At 41.0% G+C, this 27066-nt stretch overlaps 1 protein-coding gene across 4 annotated transcripts in view; it reads right to left on the reverse strand.

Moving 5' to 3' along the window:
* Positions 1-27066, reverse strand: part of LOC147250894 (glutamate receptor 3) — a 92427-nt gene that overhangs the window by 36583 nt on the left and 28778 nt on the right. For all 4 annotated transcript variants that reach the window (XR_015118855.1, XM_086221357.1, XM_086221356.1 and 1 more), the window contains exon 4: positions 7545-7732. Coding sequence is in view for 3 of the 4 variants with exons in the window: in XM_086221357.1 (XP_086077483.1) it covers positions 7545-7732 (188 nt within the window). In the remaining variant the exon portion in view is untranslated. The remainder of the gene's footprint in view (positions 1-7544; positions 7733-27066) is intronic.

Raw genomic sequence — 27066 nt, forward strand, 5'->3', positions numbered from 1 at the left:
TAAGAACATACCATTATCAATTTATACCTCAAATGTTTTAGCAATTTATAACAGTCTCTCACACACACACACACACACACACACACACACACACACACACACACACACATCCTTGTACTTATACGTTTGTGAGGACTTTCATTGACGTTATACATTCCCTAGCCTCTCACCCTAAACCTGACCATCTCAACTGACTGCCTGACCCCAACCTTGACCCTAAACCTAACCAGAACCAAATTCTAACCTCGACCGTAAAACCAAGTATTGACCTTCAAACGGCCCTTTGAAGATGTGAGGACCAGCTAAAATGTCCTCACTCTGTTGGTTAAATATGTATCCTAGTCCTCAATATGTAGCAAGTACAAGAGCACACACACACACACACACACACACACACACACACACAGTGTATCACTGTCATGTAATCCGGAACATCTAGGGTAAATTACATTTATATACATGACATAAAACATGAACAATATAAAGTTCTCACATTTGAGAGGATGAAAATATTTTTTTCTGGCATTTGTTTTTCCTTTGGTAAATGACTTTAATAATTAAAGCAGCCACAATAAACTTTCTGTTGGTGTGATTTTGGCGGCCCCTCTGGCCAAAAGCTGCACTGCATACCAGAAGGCTTCATTCTGAGCAGTGCTGCTACATGTAACTACAGCTTGCTGGAGGCAGCAGTGATAATGGTAGTTTTCTAATGAAAGGGGGTCACACTGCCTTAGGTGCACTGCTGCAGATGCTCCACTTCACACAGGATGGACTCCATGTCCCAGTGCTTTGATACAGAAGGACTTCCCTCTTCTTCACTGTCCATTTCTGCTTCAAGTCTCTTGGTTGAAGTGCTCTTGGTGCAGCTCTCTCTACTTAACTGCCAGTAGCGGCTGTGGCTGAGATACATCTCTTGGCAGCCACACCGTGTGCCCCTGAAGGTAGCACAAGTGTTGGCCTCCCACCAAATGCCAAACATTTCAGAAACACTGATTCATATTGAGATGATTAGGCCTATCATTGCTATGAGATACGGGAGCAATTTGAGACTTGATACCTTTGGAAGGAGGAAACACGGCAGCTGGGGCGTCCTCGTGCTAGTGTGCCAGAACTGTGGCTTTTGTGTGTAGTTAAGGTGTCCTACTCACTTTTCAGTGAAAGTGATCAGGGTAATCTTCCTTCTCTTGATAAGGGAGCATTCCTCTGCTTTCCAGACTTATAAGAATATATCCTTGACACAGTTCTGCATGTGCAAATTGTTAAAGTGGCAGCAAACCCGTCTCAGCCTCTCATTCAGAGTCAGCAGGTCACTTTCTCTTTAATGATAACACATTAATCCCATTTAATTCTATAAAAGCAGTTAGCAAATGGCCCTGAACAGCCAAGGGTTTGTGCCAGCACAACATATTTCAGGTCGGGTGTATGTTTAGTGAGCACAGCAGAAAGGGTCCGGCTGTATTTCAGTCTGACCTTCCCTCCTTCCTTCCTTCCTTCCTTCCTTCCTTCCTTCCTTCCGTGGCCCTGGAACAATACAACGTTGCAAGCTCCTTTCATTTCAGCAGACACATTAGCTAACTCTCTCCTCTCCTCTATCTTTTAGAAGCAAACGAAAGACGTGCCAGGAAGTCTTAGTGGAAGACAAGTGATCAAGAAGCTCTGAATGCTTGAGAGGGTTTATGTGACAGGTTTTATGAAGTGTCTTTTTAGTATCAAAAGTATATCTGACTACATTTTTATTTTGATGTTTGTAACAGCGCTAGCTCTACCAATGTTTGCCAGTAACATGAGCATAAAAATGTCAGCCACCTGCTTTAGAGAACTGGGATGATGCCCTCTAGTTTCATTGTGTTGTCCTCAAAACTGATGTAGGACCTTCATATCGCCTCTGCTTGTCCGCTGTCTCTCTCCCTCACTCTCTCCCGCTCCTCTGCTGACATAATCAAAGATTTCAGATTCCAAAAACACAACCAGTATCTTTGAATTCCTCAATCAAGACTCGATATGCAAAGGCAATATGGCCACCCTTCATGCCTCTAAAGGCGAGAGAAAGTTGTTGTAACAAATCCCCAGATGCACTTTTTTCATTTTCTGTGAATTCATTCTTTTTTTTTTCTCCCTCTGTATGAAAATGCAGCTTTGCGGCTGGCGGAGCGCTCATTCCCTGCCTGTCTTTGAACAGCTTGCGTGCCCTGGGCCTGTCCCAGACGCTGTTCTTTTTTTCTCCCCCCCCCCCCCCCCCGCCTGCCTCTCTTTACACTAGTGATGAGCAGGTTGTTGCCTCTGAGCAGACTCCAGCACAGAAATCCCGAGAGGGAAGTGGGCCAGAGAGGAGCGTAAAGGCAGATATGAGGCTATGTGTGCAATCTCAGATGGATCAGATTAGCCACACAGACACAGAGAGGTGTTTCCATTTGGAGAAATCATCATTATGACAACTGGTAGCAATACAGAGACGATACTAAATCACTCTATATGCTTCTAATATGAGGCCGCAGTCTTTTAAACATGTAGTACCATAAACCTGGACGGTACAATGAAAAACACTTGCTGGATATGATTCAGAGAGCAGAGCTGGCAGTGGCTCTCCCATTTTTGTCATAAGGGAAGGACTGTCATCGTGTTAATTTATCTGCAGTGCAGCGTATTGATGGAAAAGTCCAATAGGCGATAAATCCTGAGTGGTTGTTACAGAATAAAATGATAACGGCCCTGGTTTAGCATTCTCCTCAGTGTTCCAAAACAAATTTGTTGGGAGACTCACTCTGCTCTTATGCGAGCAAACAAAACTGATGCAGCAGTATGCAAATACTACTCTTGTTTCCGCGTCAAGTAGAGTGATAAATGAAGCTAATAAAAGTGACATTCAACGGAGTGTGCTTACGACGGAGGAAGAGGAACACCCAATGTTTTGTACGTATAAATGATGAACCCTTCATCGCTTTAAAGGAATTATTGTCCCGAGAGCAGGATGGAATTAGAACTGAAACAAACAATTCATCAGCTAGTCAAAAAAGAAGTGAAAAACTGTTCATTTTAAGAATGGATTGTTCATTTCAGATGTTTAATCAAGCAAAATGCCAATATTTACTGGTTCTAGGCTGCTTCTCTGAGTTTTATATATTTTTGAATGGCTATTTTTTTTATTCTATTTTGGACTTTTCATGGCCAAAAAAGTGGGTGGTTGAAATGATCATAATTATTAGATGAAGCCCTTGTTGGGGGTGGATGATTTACTGAGATCCTTCTATAAAGTCAAAAGGGAAACGTATATGTATCTAAAATATTCTGAAAATACTCATTACACAGAATGATTCTTTTGTTTGTTATATCATATCATAATTACAAAGGAGTCAACTTTGAACCAGTTTGAATTTTATATACCGAGTATTTCATGTTATTTTAAATGAATATCTATTAAAATGAACTTCATTTTGAGCTGACGCCAGGATTTAAAGTGACTAAGAAAAAGAAAAATGAAATCTTTAACTGAAAATGCCTAAAAACCACAATACATGGAAACAGCTTTTACACACACACATACATACACACACACACACAAATATACACGCACACACACACACATTTAAAACAATCAGCACATATCAAAGCTCCTCACACAAGGCCACATCCGTTCAACTGTTAGTATTTACTGCACAATTTTACATTATGGAACACAGACAGGGCTGCACGGTGGTGCAGTGGTCAGCACTGTCACCTCACAGCAAGAAGGTTCCAGGTTTGAGCCCCGGCTCCAGCACAGGATCTTTCTGTGTGAGTCTCCATGTTCTCCCTGTTCCTGTGTGGGTTCTCTCTGGTACTCCAGCTTCCTCCCACAGTCCAAAGACATCAAGAGAGGATGAGGCTGATTGATACTCTAAATTGACTGTAGGTGTGACTGTGAGTGTGAATGGTTGTCTGTCTCTATGTGTTGGTCCTGTGATGGACTGGTGACCTGTCCAGGGTGAACCCCACTTCTCGCCTGAAGGCTGCTGGGATAGACTCCACCCCCTTGTGACCATTAACAGGATAAGCAGAAGAAAATGGATGAATGGATGGATGGATGGATGGATGGAAGGCAGGAGGTTTACTTCCTCAAGACCAAGACCTGGCCCAAGACCAAGTAAATGATAAATGAACGAATGTATGTTCCTTCATAATATGTTTTCATGGTAAAGATCAATGTCCCTTTAGTGGACAGTAAAACCACCCACAAACTGAAATCTCTTTATTTCTAGAAAACTAAATTACAGTCCCAATTTATTCATATAACCACACATATCAGTTTAGTGGGTCAGCAGAGACGCGTTTTACGCTGGGGTTGATTTCTATCTTGTTCTGTTTGACCTCTCGAGAAACACTGAACTACTAAAGTTGAAGAAGGAATCAGTCACAGGCTAGTTCCAGAGGCTAAAAGCAGCACAACATATCAGATGTCAACTGCTGTAAAACTCCAAGGAGTAAAAGTAGAGAGATATTTGATGTGTTTGCAAGATTAGTTGAATATTTGGAGGCAGGGAGTGATGCGGGTCTGTGGGAATACTTTGACCCAGCAGCAGGCAAACCTGAACGTGTTGTGATGAAGAGCAGTGGTGACATTTGTGCGATACAGCTAAAGGTGAAAATCCCATTAATTTAAAAGTTCACCTAAGAAACATAAACGAACTTCCGTGTAGTGGAGGGATCAGGAGACCAACATAAACTAGCAGTTCAGACGTCTGCAAATCAAAATATCAATGACCTTTTATATCAAGGCTTTCTTGAGAAGAAACTACAAGAGAATAAAATAGAAAAAGACAAATGAAACTGGCCAAAAAGAAAATAAAACTACTTTTCACTCATCAAAACTTAACAGAAACTGAATAGAAAGAAATAAAAACTCCAAGCTAATTTCCCAGGATCTGTCTGTGCCTTACGATCTCTCAGTAGGACGTGACCTTGGCGGATTGAAGGTCCACATCAACACTGACCTCAACACACAGCTCAAACTCTTCCAACCCTCCGGTGGCGGAGCTCTTTCCGTCTACAATAATTGGTTAGCAGAAGTGTAACAGCAGGTAGAAGCAGCCGGCAACCACATGGATGCATCTGGGTGCCATTTTTAGTGCCATTACCCTCACGGGAGACGGTCCATCTCTGTTTCAGTGTGTGATGGTTTGCCTCAATGGGGGGGCCAGCGGCAGAGTGAAGTCCAACAGCTTCTCTCAATGCCGGTGACTCGTCTATATCGACGAAACTAGGCAGATTATTTCAATTAGCATAAACAAAAAGAGCCCCACGCTGAGGCTGACACTGAAAAAGGGGAAAAATTGAGCGCACTGCTGTTTTGAGGGTTTGTTATTATTAAAGTTTTTTTTTTAAGTTGTTGTTTCCAAAGCAAAGTTGACAGAAAAAAATGAATGTTGGAAAGAGATACCTCTAGAAGACAAAAAAAAAAAAACCTTCACGGCAACTAACAGATTATCAAACAGGCAATTAAAGACGCACCTATTAAAATGCCTCATACGAGATTTTGCAATGGAAATCCTAAAAAGCTGATGGAATATACGGTTTGTACTTTGGTCCCTGAGTAACAGGAGAAAATTTTTAGCAGAAGAAAAAATTAAATTAAACTCAGCAAATTAATACTAAAAGCAATTCTGTTTTAAACTCTTGACTCTGGGATCAAATTAGACTCATTCAAAACAAGTGAAACCGGCAGTCGTAGGGGGATTTTTTTTTTCTTCTTTTTGCGAGGCAGAGAGAAGCCAATATCTAAATGAATGTTAACAAGCAGAATCTAATTTGGTGGCTGATTGCCTTATAAGCAGGCAGGAGCAAGCACAGGGGTGCAGGGCGGCGCAGGGCAGACGAACAGAGGAGATGCAGGGAATAATAGCCACTCATCTATTCATGGTAATTGTGTTTCCCCCCTCTACAAGGACTGGTGGACCTTTCATTTCCTTCCTCGGGCATGCAGTAGACGTGATGGGGGAAGTGAGGGGCTTGGGCTTGGTTAGAAGAGGATTAAAAAAGGCCACATCATCGGTGGTCTCTCCAAGTAGCAGCTCATGCTCAGATCTCTCTCAACCTGAGGCTCCCGAGCTGTTTCAACTCACCCGTTTCACAATAATTTGGCCTCCAACTCAGCAGCCCAACAGGCAGGATTACTGCTCTGCCTCTCATTAGGGGACACTGAATGATCATGCTAATTGAGGCAATGTTGGAAACTATTGCTAGAATTACAGAGAGGTACTGATAATTAGATGTGCATTATTTTGAAATCTCATGATTCTTTTGATTGAAATTGAATTTTGATTAAAAAAAAAAACAACCTTCTAGTCAATGTGTTCACACATATGATTCTGTTTTTTGTTCGTTTCCCCTCTAAAGCAATGTTTTAATAGGTCATCAAAAATTAAATCGAATCATTCAAATGTGCTTATCTAGTCTGTGTCAACCCTGAGGATTTCCTTTAGTCCATTAAGAAGAAACCCTAAGGCAAATGGTACAATTCAAATAATAATGGCTAATACAAATACATGCATTTAGTTATTACACCCCCAACTCTCTCTGCTGAAACAAGGAATTGTGCTTAGCCAACTTGGCCAAGAGGGGAAAGAGAGTCACAGAGGATCTCAACCAGATGAGGGGTCCTCTGAAGTCCCCCTGACCCAAAAAAAACCTTCTGAGAAAAGATCTGGCTTTTGCCTGCAGCGGGAACAGGTTCATATGATCCTGCCATGCAGGCGAATATTTGGCAGACCTAATTGGCAACGACGGAACCAAAAATACACACCAGAACGTAGTCATTTGTAGTGTTTTAATGCTTGTAATCTCACACTAACATATCAGGAGTTAGAACACTAAACACGGAGGCGATGAAGCTTGTCACCGCCGCCGGTAACTTCTGCGACATTTTGTCATCTAAGCCACAAGTTCAACCCGACTGTATTCAAGCAACGATGCTCGAATGTCATTCAGTCGGTGAGGAGTTTAAAAAGGAAACCAAAAACAAGAACACCGTCTCTGTGTCCCACTTCATTTACCAAAGCTTATGAGCCGAAGATGCTGAATGTGATGCAGCACAACAAACAAACAAACAAACAAACGGACAAACAAAACAACCCAATCAACATGAATTCAGGTTTAACCTGTTTAAAAAGAACCTGCTCAGGTGCACACAGGTGTGTTCAGTACTTTCATCTCCTCCTCAGCTTTGGCGGATTGAGGGACAACTCAGACATGGGTGAATGAAATATATTGATTATTCATTAATTGATTGTGAATGGGTGGACACACTCCTGCTGGTAACAGCAGCAGTAAACACTAATTTAACATCCATCTCCATTATCATGTTGAACGTGTGATTTTGTTCTCGCGCACATCCAGACACAAACACAAGTCAAACATTCAGCCTCCTTTTAGATCCCATTAAATCAAAATAGGCTGAGTAGCACACAACAAGGAGGAAATTAACTTTTGTGATTAGTGACTGTAAATCAAATCGGCTTAGTGATGATGTGGCTATAGCAGAGGGCAAACGAGAGCGTGCCGATGTGTCTCACCTGCTCTAATATGGTGTTGATCCTGTCCACCTCGCAGTCAATCACATAGCGTTTCTCTTGCCTCCTGTCCATCTCCTCGATGATGCGCTTGAACTCTGCAGCATCTGTTGTGCTGCTAACAGAGCGAGCGGTCACCTGCCAGTTGTTAGCCACCGCTGCCTCCATGATGGCCTGCAATATAGAGAAACCTAAAGAGAGAGAGAGAGTGTGTGTGTGTGAGACCCAGAGGATCAGACAGTGCAAAGACTGAGTGGCTGCTAATTTATTCTGGAGAGGTTTTTGCATGAATCCAAAGGTTAAAGGGCATCTCATTTCAATTTAAAACAGCATCCCAAAGTCTGCCGACCTACTAAAATATTGTCCAGAGTCTAGACTCGCGTACGTAGGTGTGTATGTGTGTGCGAACTTACATTTGCATATTAAGAAGGCAATATAGTAATGAAGTGAAAGGACGGGAATTGTATCTCCATATTTTTTAAAAGATCAGTGGGTGATGTTATTGCGCTTGGCATCAATTAAATTATGGCATTTAGCTCAGCAACACGTTAACTCTGGCAGCGCGGCGAAGCACACTACGGCCCGAGCCTCCTCAGAGGATTGTGCCGACTCATTTAAAGATAAAGACAATGAAAGATTCATTCGTGCCAGCAGCTGAAATAGATCATTATGTTACCAGAAGAACAGAGAACGAGCTCTTGTAATGATTAATTCACACGTTTAATATTTTCATTTAAATGGTCAAAATCATATACAACAAAATTAGAAATGTACTCCTATATCTGGAGAACAGATCGCACGAGATGAAATAAAAATGACTTCTCCCATGTATAAAGGAGGAAAACGGACATAAATGGAAATCAAGCTGCTGTTTCATTAAATGGCGGACAATGAAACCATGTACAATAAGCTTCTTTTCTTCCATTTTCATCATTCATTGTAACAGAAAAAAAATCTTGCAGCGACAGCAACTTCAGACATATGCAGACTTTATATGACAATCATTATCACTGCATGTGATAAGGTATTATGCAAAAATGCTCTTAACAGCAGTGAGCAAAGTTTGCCATTATTTTGTCCGCCGTGAGCCATTTCTCTGTGCAAAGCTTATCTCTGTGAACAGGCCACCGCAAACAAATAAGAGACCAAAAAGGAACAACAACAACAGCTTTAACAAGAAAAACACTTTCTTCATTCATTCATACATTTCCTTCCTCCGTCTGAATAGTCAAATAGTCTTTTTCTTGTTTTGTTTTTTTTGGGGGGGGGGTGGAGGGGGAGAAGCTGTGCTTTTGTACAGTGTGGGTGGCTTCAGTAAATAGCCACATCTCTGGCGGCTGACCTTTTTGGTGTGATGTCAGACTAACGTATCTGTCCAGAGAGGGGTAAAGGTTTACTCCCCGGAGATGTCAGCCTGTCAGACCTCAAGGTTATCAGGTTACATCTACAAGGCAGAAAGACGATATTTCATAAATGTAACTTGTAGCGCAGCACCGGGTTCAGATTATTTGTTGAAGGCAGCACATGTCGTCCCTTTGTGGCTTCTGTGCTTGCAGAGCTGCTGGAAAAACTTGAACAACCACACTACAAGGCCCGAGCATCACAATGTAGCCAGATGCTAACACAGAGGACAGTACACATCCAGGCTGATGGCATGAAATTGTCAAATGGAAAGAGGACAGGTTTTTTTTTTTTTTTTGGCCTGGACAAAAACCACAATTTCCTCTAGAAAAAAAAGGGAAAGTGAAGTGAAAACATCTAAAGCTTTTTTGAAATATCATCATTTTTACATGAGCACAGCAGCAGCCGTCTCTCATGTACAAGGCCCCCCTCACATCTCCTGTACCTAAAGCAAAAAGTTGAAAAATGAAGATTTGAATAACATGGATGCATTATTCATTTTCCTGAGGCATATGCTCAGAACCTCACCAACCACCAGCCAGCTGGATAGCATGGCAGCCTTCCCAGCTATAAAAGCTCCTCACATTAAGAGATGTCATGCAGATTAACTGGGTGAAAATGGTCTCTGTTGGTTTGGAAACGAATGAGAATAAGACTGGTGAAGGCATTAGTAAAATAAAATAAAAAAAAAAAAATCCAAAGAACCACTTTGTACTCAGTAATCACATTGGGTGAATGGCGCGTTGTGGAGATTTGAAAACAAACGCTCACCGGGAAATACCGCAAAGATTGGGATTGTTTTTCTCCGATCCACCGTTCACAACTTAACCTCATTGATTCCTTCTTCTAAACCATCAGCTTGTCTCCAGACAACATCCCCACTCGGCTGTTGGAGGGCATTCTGCAGTTAGTTAGTCCTCCTTTATCGGATATGATCAATCTATCTTTATTAACAGACATCACAGTAAAGCATCTGTAATTAAAGCTCTTCTCAAAAAGCTTACTCCTGATCTTAGGGGGGGTTATAGCCTCTATAAATCTAACCTTCCCTTTCTCTCTAACATCCTTGAGAGAGCAGTGACTAAACAGTTGAGTGATTTTCAATATAATAATGGCTTATTTGGGGATTTCAGCATCACGGCACTGGAGGAACGTACCAATCACCTCCAAATCATATCAGACAAAGGACGCATCCCTGTACTTGTCTTGATAAATCTTAGCCCCGCACTTCAAACTTCAGGCCATCGCGTCCTATAACAGAGATTGGAACATTTAATTAAGGCGGCTGAAGAGATATTTATTTTAATACTTACACTGTTTGTATTTTTACATTGAGTTTTTGTCATTTTATTTGCCTGGATAACTGCCTTGCTGCACCCAGAGGGAAAAACAGTCGTGCTCCGTCTGACACGGGCGGTTATTGTAGAAGTTCCAGTTGGTTAAAACAGAAGCAGCTGATTTACGCGCCTGGTAACTGTGCAGCTTCTCTCTCCTGGAGTTACCGGAGTGTCCAAATGTCATCTATGTGGCAATAGTATACATCTCACAAATAAAACTGTGCAGGTACAGTTTCAAGGCTGTGGCTGTAATCTCTACATGTATTTTTGTCATATTTACTCCCACCAATTAGGTCCGTAACAGCCTTAAGGTTCGAGAAGCTTGTGATTGGAAAGTCGCCAGTTCAATCCCTAAGGCAGTCAGGATAAATTTGGGTGAGGAAAGTAAAGAAGGAGCTTTGCCCCTCCCTCAGTACCTCGAGCAAGACCCTTAACCCCAAATGGAGCTGTTCGGTGGCAGCAGATCGGACTGTGGTTGTACTGAGCAGCTTCCAGGTGTGAACAGAATGTGACCATGCAAATCAGTGCATTGCTCTCACTGAGTGAGAATATGTAATGAGTAAAAATAAAATTAAAAAAAATCACTTTGCTTTGTTAGCAGGATAATCCAAAAACAGCGACGCCAAATTTGATGGAGGAGTGTACCACGGAAGAAGAAGCGATTCAGTTTGAGGGTATCGTAAAACACAGCATCATGATCACTGAGTGAGAGACTGACATGTCACCGAGGAATCATTGTAGATCTTACAGTACATCCATGAGATCATGGTGAAATGCTCCGTCAGTGTGTGTGTGTGCGTGTGTGTGTGTGTGTGTGTGTGTGTGTGAGGGTGGGGTGGGGATTTACGCTCCACTGGGTCGTATTCGAGTGTAAGAACAAATGACCCCTCAGGTCATACTGATTTGAAGGATTCGTTTCTTTGGCGGAGGTATTCGCCCTCCGAGTACCCCTGAGTTTACAAAGTGTTTAACCAGATTAAGGTCATCCAATGATTCAACAGTTTTAGTCTATTAGTTAAGGAATACTAAACTCTATATTTGTATTTAATATGTAACACCTTGGTATCCGATCACTTCTTGTTGGTTAAAAAGTCCGTATGTGTGGAAAACCTCCAGTTTCTTGCTGCTAGAGGGGAGTGTTCCTCAGCGGTGTTGCCAGGTGCTCGCTCAGGGGAGAAGTGTTGGTCTCGGTAAATGCATAAAGAGCGCGACCTGCTCGATAGGAAACGTGCCATGAGATAACCTCTGTTACAGTATGAATTGGCGCCATATAAATAAGATTCAATAGAAACATACATCTTATCTGTAGTTCTCTCTCAAAATGTGTGACTTTCTCTTCTTTTCCTTCCTGAGGTCTGAGGTGCATTATGGGAACTCTAATGTGAGGCAAGGAAACAAAGTCTTGTCAATCAGATTAGAATCACACAAGGCTTTTATTTTGAAATTGCTGATTTGTGCAACGCTCATCTCCTCCTGCCTCTGGCAAACCCTGAACTGTGTGGGAACAATTGGATTCATTTAAGATTCAAAGAAGATTCCATGGCTGCCTGGTTTTACATTTGTATGGAAATGAAGAGATGGAATCTGGTAGTGGTAAATAGTCTGTCAAGAAATGGATTACTTTTGATACTGTTTCTTCTCAAGTCAGCAGAAAAGTTTATATTTCCTGATTTCGTCTTCGAAACTGAAAACGGAAAAAATCCTTTGAGCGCAACTTAATCTGAGCAGCACCAAGACTGACAGCATCCTTTTTTCATCCCAACCAGCAAACAAAATGATAAATAATATCGCATTTCTTCAGAAATCATGACACCAGGAACCGTTTTCAAAATTTCAGTTTTCTCAATGTCGTCGATTTCCTACGGTTAAATTTAAATTCAATATTCGAACTTGTAGAAATTTCCCAGCAGCGACATCGTGTGTTGCATCTTAAAGAAATGTGTTACAGTCAGGAAAATAAACGATGTAACACAACAAGATTTCCTTTTCACCACCTATAAATCCCCTCTGCTCAGAGGCAGCAGCAACAGCAGCCGCTTATGCTGATCGTGCTCCTCGGCGCTAATCATGCTATCAATACACGCGGAGTGGATGCCGCCGCTAGTGTCATCCTGCACTCTGAACACAAAAGCGAGGCTGGAACTATAAATCTGGGGGGTGTTGATTTAAAAAAAAAGAAAAAAAAAGAGGAGAAATAAAACAAATGCTACGCCACAACAGACAATCATCATTAGCAAATGTAATACATCATAAACTACCATTATGTTTTACAAAAATCCTTTGCTACAAATCTGTTTTCTTTTTTTTTTTTAGCTCAAATCATTTGATTTGATTTCAAGTCAATCAGCCATCATTAACATTATTTGTCACAGTTAAGCTAGCTGAAAAGTTAATTAGCCACACACTCAAGCGGCGACCAACAATGCTGCTCACAGGAGTTTCAATTAGCGTCTGAGTCAAGTGTCAATCATTGATGTTGTGTTGCTATTTAGGCGTCAGACAGCAGCAGCTTATTCACTGATAGAGTTCTTCCGTCACTACGCATGATAAATCGTCTTATTAGAGTCCGAAAGAAGCAGGCTGGTAGAGGCGGCGCACACCGGGATTTTAGGCCTCTTAACGGGAAGCTGAAAGCAGTGAAGACATGAGCACCAGTCAGGTGACAGACAGGAGCAGCAACGACGTTTCTTAATACAGTGAAATGTTGGCGCAGACCAGGTGTAGCGCCACCTGGTGGTTGACTAGATCCATCTCAAAATTAAGAAGAAGAAAGTGAAGCAGATGTTCTAGGAAATGACAAATTCGTGTTTCGGAACTATGCTGGCGGCAGGACAAATCATTACCAATAATTACTTACATTTAGATCAGAAATGGTCAATAATCCAAATAATCCATTCCTGTTTGTTTGTAGTGGTTTATTTCGAATAATTAAAAAAGAAATGTAAAGTAATCCGGCAGGAGTGGACAGACAGAAATAAAATAACAAAAACATGACAGTGATAACAAAACATAATGAGTTAATTTTACAAATCTGAATAGGAGTGGAAAGACGTAAAACAAAGTGGGAAGAAGTGAAACCTAAAACAAACAAATAATCCATCCCTGAACATCACAAAGAGAAACAGCCCCGTTCACTGATGAAACTATCTCATGTTCTCAGGCTGAAGGGTTTTGAAAAAAAAAAAAAACAACTTAAAATTCAATATGAATAATGACATTGGAGTTCATGTTAATTTTCACGATATTATTCTCAATTTTATTGAAAAACCTATTAAGACAGTAATCTTGTTCTGGGGATCTGTATCAAAGACAGATGTTTTCTTCAGTCTGTAGAGGATGATGTGCAGGCGGGGCAACTCTGCAGCACCACAATATTTAATCTAAAATGATGTTTTGACACACAAGTTTGTCATTAACAGATATTGCACCTTCCAGTGATTTGAAAATTGCAAAATGGCAATTTTAATTCGATTTCAATTCAGCGTCGGTCCTTTATTCTCTCTGACGTGAGAGTCAAGAAAGAAACGGAGGAAAAGGAAAGAGAATACCGGTGGTTCACAGTGACAACCCTATACATGTCTTCATCGCTCACCTTCACTCACAATAACTTCACCTGTGACCATTTTGCGATTCACACGTTGAAAATGAGCAGTACAATAAAAGAAGAAGGGATCATTTAAGCATCTGATCGCTCTGTGATGATAAAAGTGGTTCTCTTTGTTCTACATCAAGACAATCTCCAGTTGTTTGTTGTTGTTTTGAAATAGCCACAACTGTCTTGACTGTAATTGCATAATTGCTAAGGGTGGTTTTCCCACACGCGTCTTCTGGCCGACTGTGCAAACTAGCCAGTTGAACAAAGGTGAAGCGTGGGCTCGCTGTGTGTGTGTGTGTGTGTGTGTGTGTGTGTGTGTGTGTGTGTGCGTCTGCATCTGAAATGCTGCTCCTGAAGATGTGAGGGGGAAGCACTCAAGCTACCACTCAGTCACTTTTTAACCCATTAGCAGCCGATGACTACAATGTTGCATGTGAAAGAAAAATGCCACATTTGTTCGGATTGGTTTAAAGTTTTGAATAGAAGAGTTGGCATACTTTGGGTGAGTTTAATCTGTTTGAGAACACAAAAAAGATCCATATTTTAGAAGTAATATTTTCGGCACATGGCCAGAACGGTGACTCAGCATGTGACGTGAGGCGGTTGAGCTCAAGGTGAAGGAGGGAGTCACAGTAAACGGTTGTTTTCACAAAAGGATGATGTAGTCACCTTATCACCCCCCCCCCCATAACTTATCTTCCAGCAGCAAAAATAAAATTACAGGTTGTATTTCCAATCAGCTTTAATCCAAATTCAGTCCAAACTAGATGGCACTTAGAGAGCGGATACCTTTGACCTCAACCAAACTCGGTGTAAGAAAACGCAGGTTCTGTTGATATGTTAAACAGATCTTTCTTGGCCTGTATTACACCGAGTTGAGTCAAAATCTGAGAACAAGTCTTTGCTAAACAAAGAAACACGACTTCATTCTTAGAGGTAACAACAGTTACCTGGTAACCACAGAGAGCAACCCCCCCCCCCCAACGCTCAGAGTGGCACAATGGAGGTTGGAGTGAAAATGATCACTAATAATTCAGTGCTTCTTCTACAGGAGCCGTTTCTCCGGATGTATTGAAAATCAATCCCTCGTGAGCAAAAAAACTACATAGAAAATTCTCTTGACTTATTTTTGAACATTTCTTCAGATTTGTGCTGAAGCAAGGCAACCCCTCCACAAAAAGACATTTACATATCAGTCGTGGATATTAATGGTTTACACTTGAACACACACACACACACACACACACACACTTGAAACAACTCTGTAGTTTGTCTATAAACAGCTGCCACGAGTGAAAACTTAATTATTTCCGCATTTAAATCTAGATCAGAGCGTTGCCGTCTGCTGTGAACCGGGCTCGCTGTGCTGTTGTGTGTAAGTGAGATGTTGTGGCAGTGTAGCACACAGCGGTGGAGTGAGAGCTCAAGTCCTCCTCTCCGTCTGTGAACCGGATCTTAACAGGATGAGTTTTGAAACGTCACCCATGGCGGCTCAGCAGTAATTGAATTGAGTTGCATCTAATCTCATTGCCCGGCTCCTTTGGTTCCCGGCTTCTCATTAGGGTCGAGTGCAGAGTGTCACCGGCCTCCATCTCTGTCTCTCTCTCTCATATCTCACAGCTGATCCAGGCTAACTAGGCGAATCAGAGAAAACAAATTACACAGTTCTCCCAGCATACACCTCAGTGTTAGCTACAACTGGCTGTCAGCTTTATAAACCCAGCTACTCCACTTGCTGCTCATATTACACTGTATTATCACTGAGATTACACTAATCCACATCGATCAAAAAAAAACAAAACAAAACAAAAAAACTAGTCCACTAATCTGATCATTCCCCGTCACAGTATCCTATAAACAAACACCTGAAGCTGCAAGCTAACCGCTATGAGTGGAACATTTGAACTGATTCCTGGAGGATGAGGTCTAAAGCACACAGATGATCCAGCTGTAAACGTGAGCACTCTCCTCCTCTCTCAAGTGCCAATCTTCTGGTAAATGAAGGTCTGTGACAGGTCGAAACAGCCCTCTGGTTGCTGTCCAGGGTCTCGGAGGACAACAGAAACAACTGAATTGAAACCAGAGAAAATGACTTGGACTCTTGGACGGGACTTTGTGTCAAGTTCAAGGCTGAAGTGAACTTTTGACACTTTTTATCCCCCCCACACTGCTCCGATAACAATGAAGGTTTACGCCACCGCAAGTTGCTGAAATAAAACATTTCATAAACTTTCAATTCCCCCAAATTACAAAAAGCAACATTTTACTACGTTTTGAAAAATATGCTCATTACCAGATTGTGGAGATATATTTAGTTTTATTTGTCCGTATCGGTTAGATTTTGGGGTTTTCTTTAAAACACGAGGCATTCGAAGAATATTACAATAAAATCAACATTTTCTGCATGGTTTGATACCAATATAAAAAGATTTAGGGAGGAATATCCAATGACATCTAATATTACTGTGCAAGACAAACCGTTCGGGTTCGGTCAGGCTAATGTATTTAAAGATTACATTTTCAACGTGTGTTTTGTGTTTATATTACAGCACATTATTACTTTTCTGCAGGCAGGGAGGTGCTAAGCCGTGCAGGAGGTAGAGACAGAATCGGTATCGTACTGAGGTAGCTACCTCTGAGTGTGTCCCTGGCCCCAGGGAGCACGCGTGCATGCATTCAGGGAAGGTTGGTTCGTATTCTGACGCCTTGATTTCACTTCCGTAAATGAGAAATAGCGAAAGGTGAATTGCTGCAGTCACCGTGTTAATATTGGAGCTTTATCAACAAAGTTTCGCAAAGTCACACATCTATCAATTACAATAAAATGCTCTTATTCCTCTGTACACGGAGTGTCACTGAACTTTACATGACTGATTCCACTGCACTGGCATTGTCTTATCCCCCCCATAATTGGGTCTGATAATGCACCACATAGTCAGTTACTTAGGCCTCCTGTGTAAATTCTTAATTTGAAGTTTTGCACGCACAGACGGTGCATAACCATCAGGTGTTTTGTTTTATAGATGAATTCTGATCACGTTATCACGTCACAGTATTAAGAAATCAAAACAGATGTTTGAATACCATGTCCACATTTGACCCTGCCCTTCATTGGCTATTTAGAATAAGCCACACTCTCAAAGTCAAATTTTACCTACAGTTGGTGGCTAGTCTGATGCTAATGTGAAGCACTGGCGGAAACATGCTGACTCATCTTGTACCTGATAGCAGTACAAGTACACGTGTAGCTGAGTATCTACTGCTGTAATATCACTGGAACCTCGCAGGCGGCCTTAAAAAGATTTATTTCTGGGACAGAAAACAAAAAAACCTAAAAGAAAACAAATGCAAATGCAACACAAGTTTTCTCTCATTTCATCCATTTTAGATGACGGAGCAACAGACGACAGCTCTCAGGCTACAGCAGCTCCGCTCGCCCATCAGCTCCACATCCATTTAAGTACAGGAGCGTTTTAATTTATCTAAAATGTTCAAATGTTATTAGGCTGACATCTCGTCTATGATTTGAATCGCTGCAAATACTAGAGCTGCTGCAGCGATTCTAGTCATATATGCAGCCTTTTCTTCCTCCTCTGTGTTCAGATAAGAACATGGAAGCGTTGGTGCTACGGTACTGACTGAGCTCTACTTTTTTCACATTGAAAAAAGGGCAGAAATCTATGAAGAATCACGCTGACAAACAGAATCGATAATGACCTTGGTATCAGGAAAATCTTATCAATTTCCATCCCTGGAGGACTCTACAAATGCCTATTTCAAACCCTCAAGCTGTCAGAATCTCACATCTGATTAACTGCGTCTGTGTCTGATTCATCCATATTTCCACATCCACATTCCCACAGACGCGTCGTCTCTATTGTCTTTGGAGGAAGTAAAATAAATAAATACTATTTAGGGCCTGGTGACTGTTTGTCTGCGGGCTAAGCATGCTCACAGGTTTCTGAGGATCCCTCCAGTGTTTGTGCACTGGAGATTAAAATCTCCTGCTGGGGAAGAAAGTGGATTTATGTTTTCTCTCTTTAGTCATTTGGCACGCTGACACTTTCTGACCTGTACTCTTGACTTGTCTGGCAAACTAACTACATAACGGCAACAACGATGGAAAATACTATCAGTGTCGAAAAATGTGAGTGTAAGAACATGGCATTAAGGTGCTGATGTCTACAGAGGCCTGGAGCTTCCCTAGAGAGAAAAATGTATTAACTATTGTGTATAATTGTTCAAACAGGAAATAATTAAAGTGAAGAGACAGGTTTCATACATTTTGTGGCCTGATAACAGCTAAATTGACGGAAAGTGTTACATTTACGGCCAGGAATCACATTAATTGGGGGAACAAATTGTGTCCCCTGGCCTCCAAAATACCTAAACTGAAGGAACAAGTTATATCTCATGGCAAAAAATTCATGAAAGTGAGGGGAGAGGGTATACCGTATCCTAAAATTAATTAACCCGAGGGAACAGGTTGTGGCCCCAAAATAACATAATTGAGTGGAAAGAGCTATACCTCATGGCCACAAAGTAATTAGGATGAGGGAACTAGTTGAATCTCCTCACTTCCCCTGGTGACCACGTCCAAGTGTCCCTGAGAAAGATACTGAACCCCTAGTTGCTCCTGATGGCCCTGTGATGGACTGGCGACCCGTCCAGGGTGAACCTTGCCTCTCACCCAATGTCAGCTGGGATAGGCTCCAGCGCACACCCCTCCCCATGACTGAATAAAATAAAATAAAAGTAGGAAAGCAAGGCCCTTCTTACAACTTGTGGGCACAAATTAACTAAATTGGTGTGGGGGTGGGGGAGTTGCGTCTATTTTGTGGCCTCAAAATAGCTAAATTGACAAAATAAGTTCTACGTGGTGGCGATGACCTAATCAAATTGAGTGGACAAGTTATTTCTTGAAGAGTAAAAATGATAAATTGTAATAGTTTATATCTTGTGGCTGAGGGAACAAGTTATACTCCTGGCCTCAGCAAAAATAATTAAAAAAAAAAACAGTCTATACATACAAAATGGCCACTCCTGGGCTCTGTAGCAGAATGGAGGCAGGTCGACAAATATGGACAACAAACTACAGACTGAGAAACAGGTCCATTTAAATAACCTGCTGGGATCTAAAGGAAAATATAGCTGATGCGTGTTATCAAAGCACCCGAGCGTCTCCGGTCTTCCCTGCCAGCAAGAGAAAGAAGCCTTAGACATTTTATCCTGATGGTGGTGAAGGAGCATTCACCATGAAGAGAAAGTAGCCCAAAAGTGTGTAGCCAAGGCTTTGATGTGGTGTTTACAGTAGGTCTATAACCAAAACAGTTTCCCTGCCAAGTGGTGTCCTAATCAAAAAGACAGCACATGTCAAATCAAACAAGCAGCATGCTGTCTGTATCTTTAGAAGTGCATGCATGCAGGAGGGAGGGGAGTTGCGCCTTTCCTCTGTGAAAATCCACCCACAGACTTTCTAAAGCTCCTCCGTCTCTGTCTCTCTCTCTCCGCCTGTCTTTGCCTCTCTCTCTCTCTCTCGCTCTCTCTCTCTCACACACACACACACACACACTACACACTGTGATATAGCATCACATATACATGGATACATGTGGAGAGATTGATCAAGTTGCTGCAAAGTGGGCAGCCCAGGCTCATCGGCTAAAATTGAGGGAGGAAATCAAAAACACCTTTCAGGAAATAGAATTCTGTTTACTCTTGCGAGTGAACTGAATGTTTCACAATGCAACATCAAGCGTTATTATGGCTACAGGAACTATAGACCTGGACATTTGTTTATCTCCCAGCAGTAATTTCATGGCTGCTGAAGCAAACACTGAGTAGGTGGTTAAATGGCTTTATTCCAGTTTAAAAAAAAAAAAGGACACAGAGCCTTAACGTGTGCTTCTAGTGACAGACGATGGCTCTCATCACTGTTTTTTTTTAAGGCACAGGTGTTTGACTTGTCGTTTTTCAAGGGATAACTGAATTACAGGTGCAGGCTGAACTCTATATTTTGACGTGTCACTCCAGCAGCGATTGTGTGAAAAATAGAAAGACAGAGAAATGCCAGTCATGCGTCGCCTCATCCATATTTCTTTAATCTTATTTTTTTGCCTCCTGCGTTTTTATGGATCCTCCCATGTGCCCTTTCTTGTCAGCGTGTCCAAGCTGATTCACTCTCCCCATGCATGCATAATTTAGTTGTTATGAAGCTGGCGTGAAGGAGAGGGCCACGGGAGCACAGGAATCATATGTGTTTGTATAAAGTCTGGACTGGGTGCAGCTGATGTGTCGTTATAGTGGCTGTAATGAGAGCACAAAGCCAAGGAGACCAGCTACAGTCTATGATATACACATGGATACAGGAACCCTGCATTCACACTTATTATCACACACTGAGAGCATAAAGGATAAATCAACAATTGTGGGTGACAATATTGCAGTTAGCTGGACATTATTTGTGTGAAATGTGTCACAATGCCCTTAGAATGACTTGTGGAACACACGGAGGGAACGAAGAGTCTCATGTAGCTTCGGCGTTGCAGATATATGGTGGTTAAAAGATAAAAAATAAACATGCAGCGACACCTTTTTCCACTGACTGGCTTAAAATCATTTCATGTGTGTCATCGTGCATTTAATCAATAGGACTCTGCTCCCAGTCATGTATCATATCACTTGATTTGTTATGTTGTTTACAAGAGTAAAAGCAATGCCAAAACACAACAATCAAATTGTAGGTCAGGCTTGATTTGGTTTGCCATCAAAGACATCCAGGAGAGCAGTGGGAGGCATTTATTGCTTGACTTTTTTAGGAACAAAGGCAACTGTCTCTGGATGGCCAATTAGAGGGATTGCTGAAGAATAGGGAGCGAGGTTCGCTTTTCAGTGGATCTGACTCTGCCTGATTGCCCCCTCCTCTCTCCCATCATATCCTCTATCCTTCTATCGAGCCTGGCAGGAACTCGAAGCGATGAGGCTAACTACATGCGGCCATTCAATCCTTCCAATCAGAAGCCTCTTGGCTCCGTTGGCACATGGCTCTGCCAATCAAACCGCGCTGCCGTTATCTTGTCGGCCTGTTTAACAGCTGATCAGCGGCGTCTATGGTGAGTTATGAGGGAGTAATCCAAAGCCAAGTGGTCTAATCAACTCGATAAATCATTTTATGATTCATTAGCACGACTTCTTATCATTTTATTACAATAACGGCGGGTAGCACTGCAGATAAAACACCTGCACAAGTACACATCCCAGGAATGTGATCATCAGTGTCATCTGTAGAGTTTATTTGATAACCATCCTGGTGAGTATAATGGAGTCATTGGTTCAGTCTCTTGATTTAGGAATCAAGTTCACATTGACAATTCATTGTCAAGGCTATGTTTTTTCTGGATCTTTTTTTTTTTTTTTTTTACACGGCTCTCACTAGTTTTAATTGCTCATAGATGGCGGCACTCCAGCACCCACTATTGGATCACAATTTTAACGGGAGGGGAATTAAGAGCCTAGCCAGACCATCCAAGAGCATCTGTACGTTCGAAAGCTTTGGGGTTGAGTTCTGCAGTTCTGGCTGGAACCCCATTTAAACAAAAAACTCGACTTGACGGACAAGCTCGTTCAGCCAGTTCGCGTAGCATGTTATGCCAGCACATACAAAAAACAGTTGGAAGAACAGAAAAAACCTTTTTGAGCAGAGGAAGTTCATCAGCGCATCCTCCTCCCGTTCTTCTTTAATTACCATTACTGATTATTTCTACAACTACACTCACAGCTGAGTTTATTCTGAAACTTTACCGCTTGCTGCTTTGAGAGATGCCATTTTCCAGGACCGTGTTGTGCCGGCGGCGTTATCGATTACAGAACCAATCAGGTGCAACATAATTGTGGCAGAAGAGCACTTAGAACAGAGCTGGGATTGGTTGATTCTAGTTCCTCATCGTCGTTTTAGCGATGAGGGATTGAAGATGGTGTCACCGCGCAGGTTGGGGTTCACGAGTTAGACACAGGAGGGGGTTCACAAGCTGTTCTGCTCCCGAATTCAAACCAACTACTCTTTATTTTGCGAGGTTTTGTCCAGCACCCACAGTGAGTAGTTTTACTAAATGTGAGGACATTTGATCCCTCATTTGTAAATAATTTATGCTAGAAAAATAAATAAAATGAGTGATGAGGGGTCAACAATTTTATTCCAAACACCCGAGAGAGGTTCAACTCATTTGAAACTACACTGGACTGACTAAAAAAAAAAAAAACAACCCACAGTTTAAAAAGAGGAATAACATACACTAAAATACACATTTTCATTAGTTTGTCAGGAAATATTACCTGGACCTTGGAGGAGGTCTGAGCTCTCTGAGTGCATTTCTAGTTTGATGTGTTTTTATGCAGTGAAACTTCCACCAAATGAGGCAGCTGGTATAAAAAAAGGAACGCTGCATTAACGCTCCCACTGTGAGCAACCCGCCATATCACTTTTCAAATCCTATCCATTTGTCTCACAACTGACATTCAAAAGAGCTTTTCTGATACACTGACATGTAAATACTGAAAAAATGTCAGCTCATACAATGTTGAGATGAACTTGTTCCCCATGTGGTTGCAACTCGGGATCAATACATGTGCACACAGATATGTTTGCTGAATTGACTGACTTGCAGCTGGGTGGGTCACTGAGAATATTGACAGAAGTACCCTGGAGATATTTCTGAACTGGTTTCTAGATTACCGCTTCCACCTGGCAGGTTTTTGTTCAAAGAGTTTCCTGTTGCTATAACGAGGCTCTGACATAGGTAGTTTCACTGTTCCCTGTTTTGATTTTTTGTGCGTGCAGCAGCTTTGTGTTGGATGGTTTTCCTTCTTTTGTATTGAGGTATTGATTGAAGGGGAAATGACGGAAAGATAGAACTTTCATATCGTGCTATCAGCTCATTGGTGTGGCAACGGATAGACAATAATCATCACGACTGTGTATTAATGAAAAAAAAAAATCACACTTATTGCTGTCTCCAGATTATCATCCCCTAAATTTCACCAAGTAATAAAAGTGCTTCAAGCTGTGAGAAGATTTAATTAGCTACATTTGCATTAGATTTTTCCTTCAATTCAAGGTGAAGTGGATTTCCTGAAAAATGGCAAAATAAAGATAATAGTTTAGAAACTGATAGTGGAACGCAGTCTAGTGTCCATATTAAATGTAGCAGATACATTCAAGGACCGCGCGCACACACACACACACACACACACACCTTCATCCCTGCAGCACCGAGGATGTACACAATCACCACAGTTTCACGGTGGCCACTCAAGATTAGTCGCAGCGATTTAATATCCGAGGAAATGTGAAATGGGGTCACACTCTCTTCTTCTGTTCCTGAGTTATGGCGTAGCCAGAAAAGCGTTTTTGCGGATCACGATGATGCCACAGTGAAGCTGACCTATGACCTTTTGAATTACAAATATAACTGCTTCGTCATTCCATTAGATAACTGTGGAAAACAACCTCATCGTGAATGTGTGAATTCTTGAGTTGTGGCCATCTATGTGTTTTAAGAGGTTAGACTGATCTCGACCTCTAACCTTTGTTCACAACAGTTCCTCCTTGGGGCCAAATGTGTCAGATGTATTGAAATTCCCTCCTGAGACACTGATAGACGAGCAACACCAAAATGTAATGCCTCGGGTAATGGCCGTCATCCATAGCAATTTTCTGATCGTAGCTTAGCAACAGTAACTAGGCAAGCTTTGGATTTCGATCAAATGGATTTAATACATTTAAACTGATCGTTTAATGTGCTTAGATAAAGGTGGTAGAGCTAAATTGGAAGTATGGTACACTTATGTTTGTGAATGTTAGCTGGGATCATTAGCAGAGCTAATCAACAGACAACATAACAAACACGAGAGCTCATGTAAAGTAGGTTTTGAGACTGGAGGTTAAAAAAATCCTCACTGGGGTATTTAATGTTGGTAAAATACTCTCCAACCCACAGAAGAACTCTTTGGACAAATAGAAAAACACCTTCCCAGCCTTTAGGAACCAAGGTGTTTAACTTTTACCTTTCCGGTGTTTTTTTTTTATCATTGATTGTACTATACTACTGATCACCATTTGTCTTACTATGTAATTCTCCTTGTAACTTATTTTGGAAAAGTGCAATAACAGAGCAAGTTATCTTTGTTACTATTATCATTATTATTATTATCATCATTATCATCATCATCATCATCATTATCATTATCATTATCATTATCATTATTATTATTATTATTATTATTATCATTATTATTATTGTTGTTATTATTATTATTAATAATAAATTGTTAAATTTGCCAACTTGAGATGACCAACAACACTTCTGACTGGCATTTGAAGTTAAAGCTGAATAGTTAGAATAGTGGCAATCATAAACCTCTCATCCTGTCAGCTTCAGTATGGCACTGTATGGCAGATCGCTTAGCAACAAGATAGACAAGCTGACGCTGATCATCGGGACACATACATCTGTTGGAAGCTGCTTCATTCAGGTTCTCCGGAATAATTTCCTTATAGATAGTTTCTCCATACATATTATATTTGGCTCCATAAACCAACTATCAAATGTGACTGATCTATATTTCGGCTCACATTCATTTATCTTCTCATTATTTCAACCTAAAATAAAGTTATCTGCTACTATGCTAAGACAGAGACTGCCAAAATGTACTTTTATACACTGCTCATTTGCATTTTTGCCAAAGTCTGCTCCTATATATAGATCTATGGCCTGAATTTATTGCACATATCCCCAGGTATGGACTAGTTATTTATTAAATCTGGGGAAGTTTGCATTGCAGCAGCCTCGGTCCGCAGATAGCTTCAGCACAACCTGCTGCAACACTCCAGTCACACTGCTTTGCAGCAAAAAGGGACAATAAGCGAAAGCTAAAAGCACAAGAGGAAGTGGTACGGAGGGTTAGGCAGAGAGCAAGAAACAGAGTGCGACTCATAAATCACGTCGAGGTGAGATTGCTGAATCAGGGTTGATTGTGCCTGGGAGAGACAATAAAGCCTGTAATCATCTGTCTCTGCTGCACAGACCTGGCAATTATCTGCCCATACCTGACCACCAGAACAGAAAGGGCAAGATCCATCTAGCTTCAGCCTCCACAGCTTCAGTTTTTCCAAGAAGAAATTCACCTGCTGATGCAAACCGAAAGGACATAAAGACAGCGCGGAGAACAAAGAATCCAGAGCGTTGGGTTTTTCCAAGTCAGCCTTTTGTGATTTTTTACCAATCCTATAAAACCAAACGCATACCTCTCACTATATTACCTCCAATAACAGGAGAGAAGCCCTCAATTAAGCTGGTATAACTGCGCCTCCATTTGCTTCCAGCGCAGCTCCTTCATCGTAGCGTCTGCTTTCAAACAGCTGTCTCATATTGGCGTTTAGGCACAAATTTCCCTCCATTTCCCTCCAGTACATCTGAGCCTGAAGCATATGGACCATCACACTCTGTGTGAAAGCACTGCACTAAGGCCTAAAAGCATTTTTTTCTTTCTGAATAACAGAGCCAAATGAATAGTGTGGCTGTAATTAATCTTTTCTATTGACTGAATAAAACCTCTTGGTGGAACTCAGCCAGTGGATGCTTTGTTTTTTTTGTTTTTTTGCAGCGCTGTGTTTTCCCTCCCTAATAGCGAGAATTTGAAGAATAATTGCAAAGTTGCTTCCAGTATTGTTGGCAATCGATGCTTTTATTGAAAAAAATTAAAATGGAAAAAGGCACTCAAAAAAATAATACAGTGCAACGGATAATTAAGGTTGTGCATCGTGTTAATTGGATTTATTTAACATATTTCATTGATAATTTGGGGTAAAATCCAAATCTTAAAGAGCCACTGTGAGACTGCTTCGTTACATATTGTTGCTCTGTCTCACACTCACTGTATGTTCTGCTTATTTACATTTAAGGTCACTCACCTGAGAGAGGTGGTTGACGGAAAATCAGAAAAAAAACTCTTTTCATGCTCAGTTGACATGATGAAGACCTCTGATGTAACCATAGAATCAATTTCTGCTCCGCTGCAGATAGAAAAACGGTAATAAAAATAAATATAGAATACATAAAACACATCTGGTGCCATAGGAAAAAATCCATCACTTGTGGACGGATGACGAGGCGACGGTGTTCTGTGAATTAATGAAGCGACGCCTGCGAGCTAGTTCAGACGGTGGATTGAGTGTATCTGCTCATCACTAACCAATATCTTGATGTACAGACATGCAGGTCATGGTCTAAATCCGTGTTCCGCTCTTGTAATCAATAATTAAAATGTGAGTTGTCAGAATGGAAGACAAGAAACAAACATAAGAGGCACCACCTGTATCAAGAGTTAGAGAGATTTAGCTTTTTTTTTTTTTAAAAAGAAAAAAACGTGTTTATTTTGTTTCTTTTGTGTACAATTTATGAAAATTTTAAGCAAAATTAGCAATTTATTTAGATGGAACTCTTTTCGTTTGTTTGTTTGTTTGTTTGTTTGGTGTTATACTTGGACAACAGTTGAAAATGGCCATTAAATTTGTATCATAGCCGCTGATCCCCCGACTGAACTTCCTGTTATGCTGCGAGGTCAGACGGTGACCCAAAAATGAAGTTTTTGTTTGATTTTTTCATATACTTTTTTTTAACTAAGTAAATTAAATAATTATTTAATTTGGGGGCACGGGGGGTGTTTATGATCAAATATGAGCTTGGTAAGAGACACTGAGTTCCAAGTACAATTGCTGATTTTTTTTTTAGGATTTTTTCTCTTCTTAAGACAATAATAATAAATAAATGAAATGAATTAACAAAACCAATTCAACATACAATTTCGTTTTTTGATCAAGTGCCCTCACAATGTAGACGGTAGCTGGATGCTGTTGGTTGGTGAAACTGTCATTGCACATTCTTGCAAAGCTTCACATGCTTAACTAATATTATAAACACAATGAATACTAAAGTCTCCCAGAAAAGAAATTCAAAGTTGAGCCATAATAAAGGTTGCGAGGCAAAGATCTTTTATCAACAATCGAGTTGGTGACTTGAAACAAGCAATTTGACAGAATCATTCAAAACAATCCTCTGAACACGCAAGACAGAAAAATAATGTCTTTTTTTTTTTTTTTTTTCTCTTTTGCTTCACATTGAAGCAGAAAAAAATA

This window comes from Aulostomus chinensis, chromosome 13, assembly GCF_037954235.1.
Source record: "Aulostomus chinensis isolate RoL2024-O1b breed Wild chromosome 13, RoL_Achi_v1.0, whole genome shotgun sequence".
Lineage (NCBI taxonomy): Eukaryota > Metazoa > Chordata > Actinopteri > Syngnathiformes > Aulostomidae > Aulostomus > Aulostomus chinensis.